Genomic DNA, 19,958 nt, shown 5'->3' on the forward strand with positions numbered 1-19,958 from the left:
TGTTAAGAAAAGTTATCCTAGCTTGGTTTCTACTAATCTTATTCCTTTCTCCATTATGGAAAGTGATAGTTATGATAGTGGTTCATATGATGATACTCCCTTAACCCGAACTCATAGGATTTCACCTTTATAGGGTCTAGTTATAGTTTTAGATACTCCTTTATCTTCTTCAACTAGACCTCATTAGGGTCAACAAATAGTCGATTTAGCAAGTTCATTTTTTAAAGATCCTTTAGACACATAAATGAAAAGGCCACAACATTAATATTTTCCATATGTTACATTAGAGTTTATTTAGATCCATCATCTTTTCCAAAGCATCAGAAGTTTCTAAGTGGTACCTAACCATGGTGGAAAAGTAGGATTATTTGGCAAGGAATCAAACAAGAGAATTAGTTCTTGTTCCTAAGGGAAGAAAGATGGTTCTATGCAAGTGGATATATTGGACCAAGTTTGCAACATATGGAAGTGTATAAAAAAAGGTGAGACTTGTTGCAAAAAGGTTTTTTACATGTTCTAGGTGTTGACTATACTGAGACCTTTGCACATGTAGCCAAGAGGAACTCCATTACTTTGACAGCTTCTATTATTGTAACTCATGGTTAGTTTGTAAATATGATAGATGCAAAGAGTGCATTTGTAAATTTATATCTTCATGGGGAGATTTATTTGGAGCAACCACATGGATTCATTCATGATACTACCATGGTTTACAAATTGAATATATTTATTTATGACCTCAAATAGGCTCCTAGATCTTCGTATGCCAAGCTAGATTCCTTTCATCTTTTAGTAGGGTGTGCCATGTGACATTTACATTTGAATGTGCATATTTTATGATATAATGATTCTCACTTGATACACGTGCTTTACATTGATGACTTGATCATAATAAGTAGTACTTCATCCATCATCGATAGTGTCAAGTCTTCTTTGCAAGACAAATTCACTATAAATATACTTAGTATTATTGCACTACTTTCACTATATTGAGATCACATAGTCCTAAAAAGGATCACACTTTCTCAACCCAAGTATGCTCTTGATCTGCTTGCTCAATCTTATACGAGTGATTGCAAACCTTCAATAACTCCCTTTATTTCTAGAACCAAACTTTAGGCTAAGTGTTTGACAACACTTCTTGATGTTACTTGTGTAGATAGCTTTTTGGAAACCTCATCCACTTGACACATACATGTCCTAACATATGCTTTATAACTTGCATGGTTTCACAATTCATGCAAGAGCTACATGAGCTTTATTGGAAGGTAGCCAAACACATAATACACAAAATACAACATACACATACATAGGATGTAGTATAAAATAACCATTGGACTTGACTTGATTGGATATATAGACTTATATTGGGTTGGAGATCTTGGTGATTGTAAGTCTACTGTAGGGTACAACTTTCATCTTGGTTCATGCCCCATTTTTTGGCAAAGTAAAAAGCAACATGTTGCTTCTCTCTCTTTGTGAGGTCAAGTATTGATGGGTTGTTAATGCATCTATAGGGACAATTTGTCTTTAACATATCTTGATAGAGTCTGGTTTCTGCATTCCATGACCTTCAATCATTCATTGTAACAATTAAGTGTGATTGAAATCTTGAAGAATCTGATCCAACATTAATAGATAAAAAATATCAAGGCCCACATGCACTTCATTAGGGATATGATATTGTTGGAAATATAAGAGGAGTAGCTTAGAAGGGAGGGGTGAATCAGTTACCACAAAAGAAACCCAAGATCCCTTAAGATGTCAATACAATTCAAAGTCAAACTCTGTTGAAATTGAAATACTATTGTAACTTGGTTAGCATTGAATCACTTGGTTAACACAATAACTAGGTTAATACTGAATACATACACTGTTACTTGGTTAACACTGAACATGCAGATCTTATGATATTAAATGTGATTAACTGAGCTTCGTTAACATTGGTTCCATGCCAACTTCTCTTTGGTGCTTGAGTGAACTCGGTAGACACTAACTCCTCTGGTGCCCGAGTGAACTCGACAAACATTGACTCTGAACTTGATTATCTCTGGAACACTCGACAAACATACACTGACTAGTAAAGACTTGACATTTTATATAACATCAAAGACAATATACAATTGAACAATTTTTTTCAACAGATATAAGAGTAGGTCATCAAGTTTAACTATTGTCCTACAATAAAGAAAACTATAGAGATCTTCACAAAATGCTTCACTAAGAATAAGTATCTTCAATTGCGAGCTCTCTTGGGGATGTATGATATTTCATTAGGTGGATCATTTGACTTCTTCATTCTGTCTTATGTGAGGTACTTTTTCCTCATATGAAGTTTTCTTTATCTCATATTCTGTTTAGTATTTTTCTCATTTTTTGTTTGTAGGAGGGGGAGTTTTATCCTTCTGGGTTTTCTCCCTTTCTCAACTTTATGAGAGAATGCATTGCTTTTGCACATGCATATTATACATGGGTACCAAACATGGCCTAGTAGTTTGGCCTAGTAGCCACAACCCATCTTGCATTGTCATCTTGCATTATGAGTTTAAGAGCATTCCCCTAAGTTGCACTTAAGGGATGGTTTGGGTTTAATTAATTAATTTTGATCATACTTTATGTAAGCTACTTAGGATAATTCATACAATGTAGTTTGCATATAAGATATGTAGGATTTTGATTTTGTATCTTATTTTAGCACATGGTTTAGGAAAGATTCTACTTTAGGTGGTGATATTTCTTATCTCATTTCCACTTAATGTGTTAAATCCAACTTTAGCATACTTTTCACACTATCATACTAAAATTATTATTCACACTTCATTGTACAACAGAGGATGGTCTACCTTTGGTGGATATGTGACACCACCTAGTTTGGGTCATATGTTATATCTTGCTTATCATACATTGCCTACATATTTAGGCACATCTACATTATTCATATTTATCATGAACATTATTTACATTATTGAATCCAACCAATTAATTGATCATATCACTCTGTCTCTCTTACTTGTGCTACTCTTTGTGCTTCTAGATCTTGACACATTGACTTAGAAGAATTCTCGTAGTTACACCAAAACATGACAAAATCTGTATTGACTTAATGGAATATTGTAGAGTGAATAAAACTAACACCGAGATTGACTAATAATCAACAAAACATATTACCACAATGTAGAAAAATAATAAATGAAACTAATATAACTAGAGGATTGCTTGAGGATTCACAACCTGCAATTAATTCAAAACTTTAAATAAATTGAAGGTTTCTATTTGCTTGCATTGAAGGTACAATATGTTATAATAGTAGTAGTCTATATTGATGACTATGATCTAGGAAATATATGATACTCTTAAGAATAACCTAAATTTTATAGAATTTTTTTTAGAAGCAAATAAATGTCATTAAAACCTAAGAGATATGATACATTTAAATGCATAAATACTACTTAATTAACATAACTACCGACATGGAGTCTGACTAGACCTCAAATTTTCTATCATGGACCATTTAGTTTTAGAGGAACAAGATTGTGACTTCATGGATGACCATTGCCAGTTCATAAATTCTTCATCTCCTTATGCATCGAAGTGACACAACAAACTTCTTTCTATGAGAACAATCTCATTAATCATCACCTTTGACTCTTTCTTCACCATTATGGCAGAGATAACTACTTGCAACCATATTTTCAAGATTCCTACTTTGAAGTTGTAGGTTAGTTAAGAACAAAACAAGTACTCAAACATATAATTTTAATATGAAATATCATATAATTGAAATTAACCATCACATGACACAAATTTAGAATATAAAACATACCATTATATTATATATTATATATATCTAGTATTATTATGGCTTATCATAACATGTTGAAGTATAAAAGTTGTTAATATAGTCTACTGAAATAATATAAAACCAACCCAAAATACTTTAAAAAATATTAAGTTTTCGGCTCGTCAATGACCCAACTTGAAAATTGAAACATATAGCTTGCACAAGGCGATGGATCTCGCCTAGAAATATCTAATAAACATGCAACAATATTTATATCGCTAGGAGGTTTTCCTTAGAAGATTTATATCACTAGGCAAGTGCATAATAACTTAAATTCATTCTTGGGAATTGAAATGAATAGAACAAACAAGAAGACTTAAACAAATTTTCCTTTTATAACTTATTTTTAAGAGAAATAATATAATATTAATTCATTTATTTTATTTATCCCCCGAGTTACAAAATATTGAATTGACATTTTCACACTCACTTTTAGAATCTTGGACTTAGTGACACTTCACATTTCACTTACAACAACAACATTTTAAAATATTAAATTACCAATTATCTTTTTATATAATGAATATAAAGTTACTTTAGACAACTTAAATTTAATTATTTAATTAATTTTTATTTAACTATTTAATTATACATTGTGCAAGGGAAGACATAACATAGGTTTAGACTAAAAAAACACTACACACATAATTTAAGCTCTATGTTTCCAGTGTCCACAAACAAGAACACAATTAGACAATAGAATGCTAATTGAAAATACAAATCATCTCTATACAATACTATATAAATATATTATTTTCAATCCTTCCTTTCAAAACCTAAAATCTTATCCCTAATTAAAACTCTATTTATAAAAAATAAAAAATAAATCCTACTTTTACTACAACTCTATTCTTTTTTCTGAAACTATTTGATAATAACATAAAACAACCATCAAGTTTCTATATAAAAAGATCCCTTAAAAGCTCACGAAGCTCATCTAGGCTCTTAAGAAGTGATCTTCAATACGTGATGATGAGCCCCATTTGAACCCCGCTTTTACCCTTGACATCCAAGGGCAGGCGACAATTTCTTTCCCTGTAAACTAATCATATATTCATACACCGAAAAATAAAATATTTAGTAATAGAAAAGTGAAAAATACAAATACACTACTCTTGGGTTCAGAAAAAGCCGATCGATATTTTCTAGGTTCGATCCAAGGCCAAATCGCCTCAAATCTACTCTAAATGCGGTATATATATCTAGAGTTCTCACAAAGTTTGTAGTTTGACCTTCGTATACTGATCGTGCATCCGTAGACGATTAAGGAGCTGAGGATTTTTTTGATTTGGTGCAGAATTCTGCGCTATTTTGTTTTTTTTTTCTTAAAACACCTTGAAATTTGACGTTCAATTCAGAATTGGAGAATTCCTCGATAAGTTTGTTTAGCCAGGGAAAATAGAAAATAATGGTGGGAGTTGCAGAAGAGGCTGAGTTGAATCGGTTAGAGTCGCAGGTAGAAAATGGTGGAGGAAATGTTTGGGAATATTTATGCCTTGTCAAGAAACTTAAAATTAGGCGTTCGGAGAATGTTCTACGACACGGAATGGTGTTGCTAAATGATTCCAAGAGCAGATCTAAACTCGGCGGAGAGGGTCAGTTGAATTTTTATTCCTCTAATATATTTTTGTAGTATTTCCAGAAGTTTTATAGTTGCAATCTTTTTCGCCTTACTTGTTTTTTAATTATTTCGATAAATTTACTTAATTTCAATTGTCGAGGAATAGATTTTTAAGGGTTTATCACCACCAGAGAGTGGTTTTTATTGCGAGATTCTCTTTCCAGCGTGACCTGTCTTAGATACCGCGATCTAGATGTAGGTTGGAGGAGATTGTTATTGACCTTTTTCTGCCATAGCTCTTTTGTTTTTATTTCAAAAAAATTCGCTTACGTCTAAGTTTGCTGCTTTTCGAAGGAGATATTTGTGAAGGGTTTGCAACCACTAGAGTACGCTTCTTTATCATTAGATTCTTTAAATAAGGTAGCCTTTGGCTTAGATGACACGATTATAATCATCTCTTATGTTATAGTCACCCGAAACTTGGAGCATAATGTTTGAACCAATTTGAATTATTAACATGTTTCATTGGGATTTGATAAAGGCTCTGTTACAAGATACTCAATTACTTTCCACTTAAGTGCATGCGATTTGATTTCTTGCCATTTGATTATTATGTTTATGGTATTTGTTGAAAATCTCATGTCAATTGAGGTTGTAGTTTGAGTTCGTTTATTTTAATTTTTCCCTAGTGGAATATAGGAGTTAAATCGTCAACTCTTTGTTGGATTGGAAAGGAAATGCAAAACTCTTGTAATACCTACTTTGTGGCTTCCTGCTATAGCAACTCACCGAAAATATGATCCGCTACCCATATGTGGGTATCTCAAAAAATAGTTAGGAGATTTAAGAAGATCCACTTGTCTGCCAGAAACAACCTATAACAATGGAGAAGTTGTAGGACTTTGTGAAAATGAGATCACTGTGCTTCAGTAAAAGGCAATGGTTCGACCAAGGCAGTGACTTGCATTTTTATATATGTAACATAAGAATTTCATCAGTTTACGCATTTGCTAGTTAGCTACCCATTTAGGCCAGTTCACAACCTACTTGACAGCGTTTTCACCAAAAGGGCCTATCTTATTAATCAGTAACCAACTTGGATCTACTTGTCTGCAGTTTTCCCGTAGTAGTCAATAACCAGCTTGTTTGTCAAGCCAGCATTTTTTTTGCCTTGGATTTTAGTACTACTTTGTCTCTTTTAGTTCTGGCTAGAATGTAGGGGATGCCACCAGGAATTAATCTTTGGGCTCAATCAGTCTGGTCATTTTGTATTAAGACACTTCTGTTCTTTGGTGCACTTATGGTTGTAACTTCATAGTTTGGACTTATATGACCAGAACGACTAATGCCATCCTTTGGATGGACTTAGTCACCTTTCTCCTTGTAAGAATTTGAATAATCTTCCTCCCTTTAGGAAGAAATAGTGTCATAGGTGTATCAAAGAACACTCCCCAATTAGTAGGAAGAACCCTCAAAATGTATGATGTCTTAGGAAATTGAAAAGTAATCTCCAACACATGAGTATGATCAACCATGCAATGTGAGATCTCAAGTGAAGTTTGAGACTCATAAAAGCCAATCTCCAAAGTTCCAAATGCCTTCTCTGAAGTGAAAGAGACCTCCTCCAAATATTGTAAGAATGTATACATAATCATGTTTCAAGTGAAGGATGATGATGGCTAGAGTGTTCCTTGCAACAACCGAAGAAGGATCATCCTTAGCAAAGAGAAGATGAAGATTCTCAATGATGTCTTCTGAATTCTCAATGTAGGATTCTGCAAATAAACTTGCAATGTCTATCAAGATGTCATCTAAAGGAATTGAGTTTGCAAGACAATGAATATCCTGTTGCACTGAATCACCTAGATCCATGGTTGTGTGAATGCAAGTTTCATTAGGAACAAGAATAGATGCAATCTCAAGAGGAGAAGTTGGAGCTGCAACTAGAGATCCTAGACATTTTGGGAGTGGAGGAACATCTTGATCTCCATACATTTCCCAAAGAATGGTCCAAAACCCTGGAATAGTAATTATCTCTGTGTTGTCTTTGTAGTCATCAAGGGAATCCATAACATTCATATTCATATTACAATAGATAATATTGAGAACTTTTGTCTAAGAGTCTCAATCATAAGGAGGATTAGAAGGTTAATGTTCATACAAATATGTTGATAGATTATGCTCACTAAGTTGAGAAAACTAATTCATTACATTGCTTATTGTTCCCTTTTGTCAAGTCAATTAAATCATCCTCGTCAATGATGTAGTTCTCACAATAGACTATGAGAATAACTAATCAGTACACCCACTAAAATGTAACGAATCAAAGGAACCCCCGAAATAGATGTTTTTGACACTTTATATATAGTGTGAGTACAATTGCCAGTTGCACAAATTGGCCAAATTAGGCTTTTGATCATGACAATTTTAACCACAAATCTGAGGCAATAATAAACGCAATACAATAAGGTCACAAGATTACTAAAGGATCTACAAAGTACAAGTACCCAATAGGCTGAAATAGACTAAATACTGAAAGTGACGTTTTCATCCAAATAAGACTATACTATGATAGCAAATCTTGATTGATCTTTAAAATTATGCAATTTTGAAAACCTAACACTTGAAAATGTGTTTGTATGAGCCCAATGAAGCCTCTATGGTTGCAAAATTCAGGATTACACAGGTACAAATTAACAAAAATAGCAATTTTTCCAAATTTTGTGCACTAAAACCAAATAATAACACCACCACTGAAAAGTTCAAGAATTTCTAGCCAAACAAAAATTGCACCCAAAAAGATGCCTCTCAAAGTTGGACTACAAAACTATTATGCAAATGGTGAGGGGTCCAATTCTCCAAACCTTGCTGTCATCAACAATTCAGCTAGGTTAAATTTGATGTCCAAACAACTGTCACAATAGTTATAATCTGCTTAGAAATGACAGTTAAATGATGGTCAAAATAAATGCTGGGAAATGTTGAGTGCAACTTAATGTTAAATTTGATGCTGCAATGGCCATTAAAACAAATAAAATGGTCTAGATCTGATGACAAAAGGGTCATCAAAATTAAACCACTATAAATTGATGTGTCAAAAAAATTGCTTACTGGGCATGGGCGTGGCAGATCTAGTTTGACGTATTATCTGACTGTGTTGGGTGTGGCATGCTTTGATTTATCCATGTGGCAGGCTGTCCGGATATGATGTGGGAGACTGAATGAGCAGTTGTGCCGAAGTGGTGTCTAGGTGGTGAGATCTGGTTTGTCCACATGGATGGCCAGATGAGGCCACGTGGCGGTGATGCACTAGTGGCCACGGGAGGTGTGTGAGCGGTGAGCCAGCAATGGGGGGGTGGGTGGTGTTGTGGGACTTTGGTCCCACATGCATCATGATGGTGTTTTATTGCTCTTCAGTGCTCTGTGCTCACAACTTGATTATACTCGACATTGGCTGATTTCATCTGATTTGACTTGGGCAATGTGACTTGCGTGCATGGCCAACTTGGAATGTTGCTTGCTGATCTGATTTTTGATGCGGGCCAATACAACTTATAATGTGATGCGGGCTGGGGTGTGATTGCCTATGCTTTACTCTGTCGATTTGATCCCTGTACAACTCAAGCTGACCAATACAAAAGCCTGGTAGGACAATTTTTTTTGCCACAAATTTTTTTCTGCCAAAAGAATATAGATCCAAAACAATAAAGGATGGAAAATAGAAATAAATTCAGACGTCAAATGCAAATTCACCAAAAACCATTACCGAACAGAAAATCAGAGTACAGGGGGTCTGATTTGTAAAAAAACATTTGCTCCAAATTTGACTTTTGCCCGTGGTAGACAAATTTATAGTAAAAATTCCCCGGAATGGGTACCTAGATGCAATGGTGAGGTTCAATCTTGCTCAAAACGCCCTCACAAACTATTGATCCCGCATTTGAATCATAGCCCTCCAAATGTTGAAGCAGAAATGCTCTCCAATGGCTATGCAAACACTCCTATGGCTCTGATACCATGTAAGAATTTGCCTAAGGCAATAAATGTAATGCCAAGATCTAGAAGCTCAATAGATAGCGCAGACAAGAGAGACAAGCTGATCAAATGAATAAGTCAACAATGATCAAATGATAATGGATTAATACATCATTTTTGTGCCTCAATATATAGGCAATGCATGATAATTAAGGGGTATGGAAGTGATAAGCTATCAACTAGACAAGGTGTAATCACATGTCCATGAAGGTGGATCATCCTCCATTGTACAACAATGAAAGGATGATAATGTGATAAGAACACAAAGATAGATCTCACAAACAAAGAGGTGTGAGAAAACAATCAAGTGCAAGTGGATTTCTCCTACACCATGTGCTAAAATAAAGTGCAAACTCCTATGTGTCTCAATGACAACTAATATGCAAATGCACTATCCTAAGTAAACTTAAGTAAAGTGTAATTAGTAAATTTTTATTACACCAACACTCCTCTTCTTAATGAATCTATTTATGATATTGAATTATTAGGTTTTTCCCTTTTGCTTACCTCTGTATCATGGTGCAACATATAATCCGAGTTTTACATTTTTGTGCTACAGTCTATCATGATTGTATATTTTGAAATCTTTGAATCTTGGAAAATGCTATTTTTTAATTCCAGCTAGGGAGGAATAATCAGAGTTCTGTTTCTTTTTGAACCTTAGAAATACTCAGGTTAAACTCCTGAATTCATCATGCCCACACACTTATGCTCTATGTCAAATGGAGTTTGATCATGCGTCTTTCACATGGTGACTCCCTTGCTTAACCACTGGATCATAGATCCGTTGGGAAGGTATCATTGTCTAATACCCTTTTGTGAAATGTAAAGGTATTCTTTTAGGATATTGCCAAGCTACTATTGTCTATTGAGAACCTCCTTACATTAGCATCAATAAAGTGCTTTCTTTTTCCATTTACCTTGCGTGTTGTTCAGTGTATTATAAAATGCTGCCCCTCTACAGATTTGAACAGGCGGTCTCCATAGGGACTACTTTTGACTTCAGTAGTATGCCATTTGTTTAATTTCTCTTTCACCATTCACGTATTACTGTTGTTTGAAAATGCATTCTATTTCATCAAATGGTCGTTTAACTTTTTTAGATGTTGTATTTATCTATTTTTCTTTATGGGCTTCTCTCCTTTTATGGGTTTCTCACTGGCCATTAGTCGCTGCAATTACTTATCACGTCTTCTCATGCCCTAAGAGGAGTTGTTACATTTTGGCTATTCAACATCAGGAAAATTTTAATTCTGTTTCAGTTTCTTATCATGTGGCTGTAATGTCCTTTTACCTGCATTTGGACTTCTTGGGCTGTAATTTAGACCAATAACTTTTTTTTTTTGTTGTTGCAGTGTGGACTCTGTATGAGCAGGTAGCCATTGCAGCTTTGGATTGTCGGAATCTTGTCATTGCTAAGGTAATCTGATTTACTTGTTTGGATCTGTTTCTCCTCATGATTTTTTTCCTCTTTTTAATATAATGTGATTATTATATTTTGTTGGATCAGCTGGTCTCCTGGTTCTCATGTTTCTTTAAGAGAAGGATAGAAGTTTTAGACCTATCATAAGTAGTTAATACAAATATATGGTTATCCTAGAAAATGTTTCCTTAAAAGAAGGATAGAAGTTTTGTTATTTTGTAGCTTTGGTTGGATTATTCCTATTGATGAAATCAAATGCATAAGTGGCCTGTCGGCCTTGAGCATTGGAGTACCATCCTTCTTTTGTATACTACTATGATTATGATAATCACAATACATGATTAATAGTTAGTAAATTAACAATCATATATATTTATATATATATATATATATATATATATATATATATATATATATATATATATATTTATAATATTTTATATGTATATTATTAAATACACATCTATACATGATTGAGTTATAACAATTATTAGTCACGCTGTTGATATTAAATCATGCTGTTCATACTATTAATATTAAGAATGCTGTTAATATTGATCATAATGTTGATATTAATTATGATTGAATCAATAATGAGTGTTGATTAAAACAGCATACATATCAATTAATACATTGATTAGTTAGTGTTTGGTCAGTGAGTGATTGAATTATGTTTTCACATCATAGGTTACGAGAATTTAGTAATCCCCATAAATTCACATTCACATGTGTTCATAATATCTTCATAAGAAATTGCAAGCTCATCCGTTTATCGTTGACTTGGCTTTCAGATTTGATTATCCACGTGGCTGGAATAAACTCACTTCCTCAATATATTAAATGAGGCTGAAGTAATAACAGCTCTTATACATCACTTTCTTTCCTTAGTAAAACATCAATCTAAATAAGGATTAATATAAATTAAACCATATTATTAATATTACTTCAAAAATTGGGTGGTGATAAATATGTAATACTCTATGTTAACATTTATACACATTTATATTAAAGACAAAAACATTAATTTGTAAAAATAATCAATTCAATTCTTATAATGAGCTGGGACAGACAAAGGTTTAGGTCTATGTCATAAGTTCTTGAACCAGAAGATACCCTATCAATTCAACTGATTGTTTAGTGTTGCACTGAGTAGGAACCTAGTGCAATACTCCATATCCTAGGTTTAAAATGAAACTAGACCTAGCCAAAGCTTACCAATTTAGAAACTCACATAACTCAAAACCTGTGACCATCTTTACATCCCATACCTGGTGATACTTGCCCTCACTCCTTGATGGATGGTCATCTCCCTACAACCACTCGGTCAAAGAAATGTAGTTAGTCTGAAATCATTTCAAATTTCAATCATATCACCTGTGCAATATGTCTAATTACAACTCAAAATTATGATCATAACAAATTATCATTTCACATATACATTCTGAGTCACTGTTCCACTGATATGCATGAAATATAAACATCTACGGAATCACTCTGAGCATAATTGAGTATTAGTGAACAAGAGGGATGTGACAAATGGAGGTTCTGCATCTGGTCAACACTTTTTCAATTTATTATCAGTTGTTATGGGTTGCAAAGAAAGAACACAAAAAATAAGAGAAAGAAGAATACAAAGAAAAAATAAATTAATTTCAGCATGTTATATTAGTGTTATGAATTACACCTCAATTTAAAGCCAAATTTGGGAAGGTTATAAAACTTATTTTTGACATTAATTAAAACATTGAAGTAGACCATAGAATATAAAATTAGTTTACAAGAACTAAGGAATATAAGATGATAAGTTTATATTTTTCGTATTATAGAAGCAAGAAACAAGACACATAATGGTGTATCTACGTTGTGTAGTTATGGATGGCGATGACCACTAATTACTATTAGTGGGCTGTCTGACTAGAATTGGAACCCAGGTCTCGAAGGCTGCACACCACTTCTATTTTTAATGTCAGTTTTCACTCTTAGTGCTGTCATATGCATGTGCACTTGACTAACTTGCAACACGAAAAATGGAAAAAGTAATCAAAAGTCTTACAATGTTAAATGATGCCTTTTTACTGTTTTAGTTGAAATTGTTGTTGTGCCACCGTGTAGGTCCATGGTCTATGCTGTGGTTTGTATTAGCAGACACCTTAAGAAAATTGTGATAAAACTGTAATTTCTTGCTACATACCCCCTCTGTGTGTTGAGTTTTGATCGATTTTATTGCTGAAAATCACCTCTACCAGATTTAGTTGCCTATTCTCTGAGTTTATGCTGATTTGACTCTTCTGTCAATATTCCTCCTCCCCCCGAAATGTTCTCAACACCAACTGTAGTTTATTCCTATTTTTTCAAAAACCCCAACACTAACCTTGAATATCTTGATAAATCATATGATTTATTGATTTTTTAATCTTTTGGGTTGCTGATTTAGTTCCAAAAATAATTGCTATAGTTTGGAACCTTGGTCTTGAAGGCTGCACACTACTATTTTTAATATTTCAGTTTTCATTGTTGTTGCTGTCATATGCATGTGCACTTAACTTCCTTGCAACACCAAACAGTGCTCAAAAGTCTTACGATGTTGACATTGTTGTTGTGTCACAGTGTAGGTCCTTGGTCTATGCTGTGGTCTGTAGTAGCATATATCAGAAGAAAATCTTGATAAACTGTGATTTCTTGCCACATGCTCCATGTGTGTGAGTTTTTGATCAATTTTTTTGCTGAAAACCACCTCTACCATTTTTTAGTTGCCAATTTATCTGATTCTAAGTTGCCGATTTGGGTTTGGGGACGGGTTCGGGTTTGGGGTTCAGGTTTGTGGGTTCGGGTAAATTTTTTTTCCCCATTTGGGTTCGTGGGTGGGTTCGTGAGTATATATATATATATATATAGACACACACACAGAAGAGAAACATGCATAGTTGCAAAACAAAGTCATTTCACAATATGAACAATTGTTGCTTGATCATTGATCAATGCCAAATGCCAAAGGGTTTTGGGTCCCTTCAAAACCTGTTTTTACCTTAATCTAAAAACATTAAATACTCGCTCATTAATCTATCTTCATGATTGTAAAGAAAATTATACATTGAATTACTAAATTGCAAAACATAGACTAGTTCATCAAATAATACATTGAATTACTAAATTGCAAAACAAAGACTAGCTCATCAAATAATGAAGTTTGAAACATGATGATAGATGAAAAATGTCTAGTAGTTTATCAATAATCATAGTGTCAAATGCCCTTCAAGGGTCAAATGGATCATCTTAAAATGAGGGATCAATGGCTTCATCCCCAACTGCAACTATATCTAGATCTTCATCATTGGAACCCAAACTGGTTCCACTAGTCCCATATGTTGCTATATCATCGTCCTCCTCCTTGACATAAGGGATTAGATGAGTGAAATGGTTTTTATTAGGTTCCTTTGAGAGTTACATAAGAAAACAATTAAAAAAACACTCTTTAAAATTGTTTTAGCCGCGGGTTCACTGTGGGTTCGTCTGGGTTCGCTCTAGCAAGGACCTGGATGAATCCACAGTCAAAACTAAGGACCCTGCCCGGACCCGCAGCGAACCCAGGGATGAATCTGGACCCGTGCAGACCCGGACCCAGACCCGAATCCGGGCAGCAGGGGACAAATCTGGCAACATAGATCTGATTTTTGCTGATTTGACTCTTCTGTCAATTTTCCTCTTCCCCCCCGTAAAAGTTCTTAACATTAACCCTAGTTTTTTCCTATTTTCTCAAAAAGACCCCAACCCTAACCTGAGATTTTTCATATGATTTATTGAATTTTTAAATCTTTTGGTTTGCTGATTTAGCTTCAAAAATAACTGCTGTGTTCTGGTTATGTTTGCTCATTGCATTTTTGGTTGGTCTAGTTGGATAAGAGCACAAAAGCAGTCATAATTTGAGCAATTTATGATTTAGTGATTTTGCTTGGTAAAAGCATTGTGAGTGCAAGCCACAAGTTGTCGTTGTTGTTAAATCATTATTTTTCTTAAACATGAAGGGAAAATTATGTGTTCCAACATGATAGAACTGTAAATAAACATAGCTGAAATGACATTTGACCTTCAGGATTTAATATTTATTTATTATTTGGTTGACTCCTTTGTTTTTGGTCTCTTAGTTTTCTATTTCCATCTTTTTATGATTTGATATTTTTTGGCCTGTATTTTTTTTTTGTTAGTCATGTCAGCCCGATTTTGCATGCCACATCCATCACCTCATGCTTTCCTTTTTTTATCTACCAACTTGGGTCTGTAATCCAAATTTCATTTTTCCTTGACTCTCTTGCATCTTGATGATGGATCATGTAGTATGATCTGAAACGTTGATGACAAAAAGACATACACAATCATTCCCAGAAAACTGATAGAACATTTTACATGGATTGTGGAAATCTGATAGCTTTGATCATACTTAGCATTAAAATGTCTACAAAACCTTTGATCAATGGAATTTTCCTTTTCATAATTTTTAATGTCACTTCACAATATCTACTACTTTACAACAATGCCATTCGTACACATGATTAATTATGTCAAGTCAATACGTAATTTATCATTTTTGAGAAGTGAATTGTTGCTTTACTCTCCTGCTTGGCAATTGAGTGCATGAAGGATGGGTGGATGATCATGAAAGGCTAAAAGGACCTCTTTAAATGACCTAACGGTGAGATGATGTGACCCAGGAGTGTGGAAAATATGTTGTAAGAATAGAGTGTAGAGTTGTGGTGTGTTTATATATTTCTTCCCAAGTATTTCCTGAAAAGAATGGTAAGCACTATCTTTATATTTTTCGTGTTGTAACTTGGTTGAATATGGATTTCACTCATCTCTTAGGGAATCTTGAGAAGGATGTCTAATCATTTGTTTATATTAATTTGGTTGGTAATTGCAAATACACATACGATTTGGTGAAAAACCACATTTTGAAAATCAGGAGATTTATTTGTGTGCTCTTTTGCTGTTTTTTTAGGATTGTATTCAGACTCTCATGAAGAAATTTCCTGACAGCATCAGAGTTGGTAAGAAATATTATACCCTTCTCCATTAGGATCTGAAGATTAATGATAAATAAATTTGATGCTTTTAATTATCTTCATCAATGGCCAAAATTTGCTTCACATGTTTATTTTTCATGGTTATATTATTTGTCATGGTTTATATTGTTTTAAACATATTCATCTAAAAGATGTCCAGAGAAATCAATTTAAGGCAATTTTGTTGGATTTGTGACGTGTGCAAAACATGCTCTTTGAGATTAATATCTCTTGGTTCGTTTTAGGTAGATAATTCAAGATATCTATGTTATAAGTCTATTAGGTTTTTAATTTCTTGGTCTCTCTCTGTGGAGTCTGTACACTATGACACACACATGCACACACACATAGCACCGTACACAGTTGGGCTATATATATGATATATCACCAGGCACAATTGGGTTTAGTGAAGGTTTGCTTTGTAAGTGGCCATCAAGTTTGTTTAAGGGCTTTTTGTTATCTACTGAGTGCTCAAAATTTCCCCTTGCTGCCATTGTAGTTATGTCACTTGATGTAAATGAATATAGTGTAACATATTGCCATTGATATCAGGAAGGCTGGAAGGAATGTGGTTTGAAGCAAAAGGATCCTGGGAGCAAGCAGATAAAGTATACTCTGGCCTGTTGGAAGAGCACCCACTAGATCAAGTAGGTTCTGTCCTTCAATGTGATTATGATAAATTCATTATTTTTTCCAAGGACAAACATCATATTGAACATTTCTAAATGTATGTACTTAAATCATTTAATTATTAATACTCTGAAAAATGAAAATTGGTAGCTTATGATTTTATAATGGCAGCAATGTGTTAGATATTCTAAATTCTATGATGTAAATATGTAAAAAAATTAGTTCATCATTAAACAACAGATTTTTTGTATAAACCTTAGAATTTTGTTGGTGTAAATAAGTATTCACTATTTACACTTTAAGTTCACTTAGGTTAATGCATTATTTTATTATTTCTTAGGTGAGACACTTAGGAGTTTGTGTACTCTTATGAGTTGTCATGTTGAAGTAAGCAACTCTAATTTAGCACATGGTCTCTACAACATTGGAGTTTGCATAATTAACTGAGTTGTCATGTAGACAACACAGTTGTTCGCACTCCTATTTTAGCACATGGTATCTACAACATAATTGTACGTGCTACACCTTTGTAGGCTTATCCTCTCATCATCGCACTAACTCTTGTGCTTAATGGAGGATAATCCACACCTAGTGGACATGTGCCTGGTTGTGTGACTTATCATGTTGTTGACTCCTAGGCATTCTAGAAGCATTCCAGAGGCCTTTATATACAGACACTCCTAGTGTACTTTCACACATTGAATGAATATCATATCGTCATTCTGATCATACTCTTTTGGTCTACTATTGTGCTTGTGCTTGAGTTCCTTGGTCTTGGGTGAATTTTGCCCTAAGACAAATTCTTATATGGTATCAAGGCCTTACCAAATTCTTAGAAATTTAATATTTATTAATAAATAATATGTGCATTCTTTAAATCTTAAAAAATATGTATTATACAATTTCTACAAAATATCTAATAACTTATGGTGAGCACGCATTTTGAAATAGATTTATGAATACAAAGATATATGTCAATATTAATATTTTGTGAGGACCACATTCATTTCTGCAATAAATGCATCTCATATTGGAGAATCAGGAAAATATCTCTACATAGGCACAAAAGAAAGAACATGAGTCCATGCCACAATGGGAAGAAGCCAATTCACGCCTAAAAGCTTTGCATCTATGGATTAGGTGGAGGAAACTACATTTTTGTTTTAATAATTTCTATAGGCATAGGATTTTCATGAAATTTATATACTAAGACCTTTCTTATTGGCTTAACAATTGCTTGTATTTAGCATATTGAGATATTTGGTTTCTTTTAGAAATTTTGATAGGTGCATTTCTTGTATTGTAATATCACTAGCATAGATATCTTGAATTCATCTATCTAAAAGACTTGGAGAGGTATTAGTTTTGAGGTACGTATATTGGAATTGTGACTTACCTTGAAATTGATATCTTGTGGTGCTTTTCAGGTAGGTGCATTTAAGATATCTATGCTAGTTTATTAGGTTTCTAACTCTCCAAACTAATAGACACACAGACACACCATCACTACCCACAATTAGACATAATCAAGGTTGATGCATGTCTATGAATAATTGTCAAATTATGTCACAAAGTTTTTGTTATCCACTCATTCCTTTACAACTTCCCTTTGCTACACTGCAGTTATACCTCTTTGTATAGTTATATTTTTTAATTTTTCTATGTTAATAGCTATGAAGTTGACAGGGACATATGTGAATCTTCCATTAAGTGAACCCCGATACACTGAACCCCACTCTTCAGAACTGACGACACCCATAGAAAGGGATGTGAAGAGCAAACTGGGGAGCGAAACCCCACTTGGCAGTTTGCCTTGCAAATCCACCGCACCATGTTGCACAAGGGAAGCAGGGAGCAATCCACAAGTCCACACCATAATGTACTTCAAAAACCACCACACAGATCCAGCTCCGCTAACCAACAATACCTTCATACTCCTCCAAATAGACTTTTGGGTCATTGAAATCTCATTTGGCTCATCATCTGAGTCTTCCCCTTTCCCCTCTCCCTCTGCTTTTGTTCATTGTTGCTCAATAATTCAAATTAATTTGTTGTGCCACATTAATAAATTAATTTGAGCAATTTTTTGCAACTAATTGACATCAAAACTGTAGAAGTTGATGAAAGCCAACTTCACAGCTTGCCAAGATCACCTGCATGCAAATAATATTACAAGGTAATTGGTAAATACTTGCTTATTAATAACAGAGACCGAAAGGTCAATTTATACAAAAGGAAGAGATGATGTTTCCTTAGGAAACGATCGTAAAGAATAGAAACATTCTATTCCAGAGAAAGCAAAAAACGAAAGCAAACTAAAGCTAAAGATATTTACAAGATAACCATTAACTAATAATAGACGTCTTATCTATTATTGTAATACCCTCCCTTAATGGTTAATCTATCTAACACACCAAGCTGTCCTCTGAATTTGACAAACTTATCAGGACCAAGAGGCTTGGTGAGAATGTCTGCAGTCTGATCTGAGGTAGGAACATACTGCAGATCTATAGTCCCGTCTTCAACCAGCTGTCGTATGTAATGACAATGAACATCCACATGCTTGGTTCGTTCATGGAAGACTGGATTCCGTGCTAACTTGATAACGCCTTCGTTATCAACAAACAGAGTAGTCGGTCCTGCTGGTGACATCTGCATATCCCCAAGCATCCGACGAAGCCAGACAGCTTCACATCCTGCCTTAACAGTCCCTCTATATTCAGCCACTGTAGAAGAGAGAGAAACTGCCTGCTGCTTCTTGTTGGTCCATGTGACTGCACCGGATCCCAAACTGAACACATATCCAGATGTTGACTTTTTATCGTCAATAGAGCCTGCCCAATCTGAATCTGTGAACCCACTGAGTTTAGGATTAGAACTTCGAGAATACAGAAGTCCATAATCAGAAGTGCCTTTCACATAACAAAGCACACGCTTTGCTGCCATCCAATGATCAGCCTTAGGAGCTGTCATAAAGCGTGAAATATAGCTGACTGCGAAGCTGATATCAGGCCTAGTAGCAGATAGGTAGATGAGGCTGCCTACTAGTTGCCTATACGTAGTATCATCAACGGAAGGAGAATCAGACTTGGCTGATAACTTGAGACCTTTCTCCATAGGTGTAGATGCAGGTTTGCAATCCTGCATTCGGAATTTGTCTAACAAGGCTCTAGCATATTTGGACTGAGAGATGAATATACCAGAACACTGTTGCCAAACTTCAACACCTAAGCAATAATGCATGAGCCCAAGGTCAGTCATATCAAAAGACTGGCATAAGTGTTGTTTGATTCCCTGAATCAAAGATGCCGAACTGCCAGTGATGATCAGATCATCCACATAGATAATCAGAAGGATGATGTCACTGTCAGTAGTCTTGATGTACAGATTTGAGTCTGAAGAACTCCTCTT

The 19,958-nt window shown here is 34.4% G+C and overlaps 1 protein-coding gene across 1 annotated transcript in view; it reads left to right on the forward strand.

Moving 5' to 3' along the window:
• The first annotated feature begins 4,974 nt into the window (after positions 1-4,974).
• LOC149546143 (uncharacterized) overlaps positions 4,975-19,958 on the forward strand; it is a 33,891-nt gene continuing 18,907 nt past the window's right edge. Inside the window, exons 1-4 of the mRNA XM_089791027.1 lie at positions 4,975-5,436; positions 10,793-10,857; positions 15,854-15,902; positions 16,470-16,564. Of these exons, the coding sequence (XP_089647153.1) occupies positions 5,250-5,436; positions 10,793-10,857; positions 15,854-15,902; positions 16,470-16,564 (396 nt within the window). The 5' untranslated portion in view covers positions 4,975-5,249. The remainder of the gene's footprint in view (positions 5,437-10,792; positions 10,858-15,853; positions 15,903-16,469; positions 16,565-19,958) is intronic.

Source organism: Cupressus sempervirens, chromosome 7, assembly GCF_028749045.1.
Source record: "Cupressus sempervirens isolate cs-2001-9-10 chromosome 7, ASM2874904v1, whole genome shotgun sequence".
In the NCBI taxonomy this organism is placed as follows: Eukaryota; Viridiplantae; Streptophyta; class Pinopsida; order Cupressales; family Cupressaceae; genus Cupressus; species Cupressus sempervirens.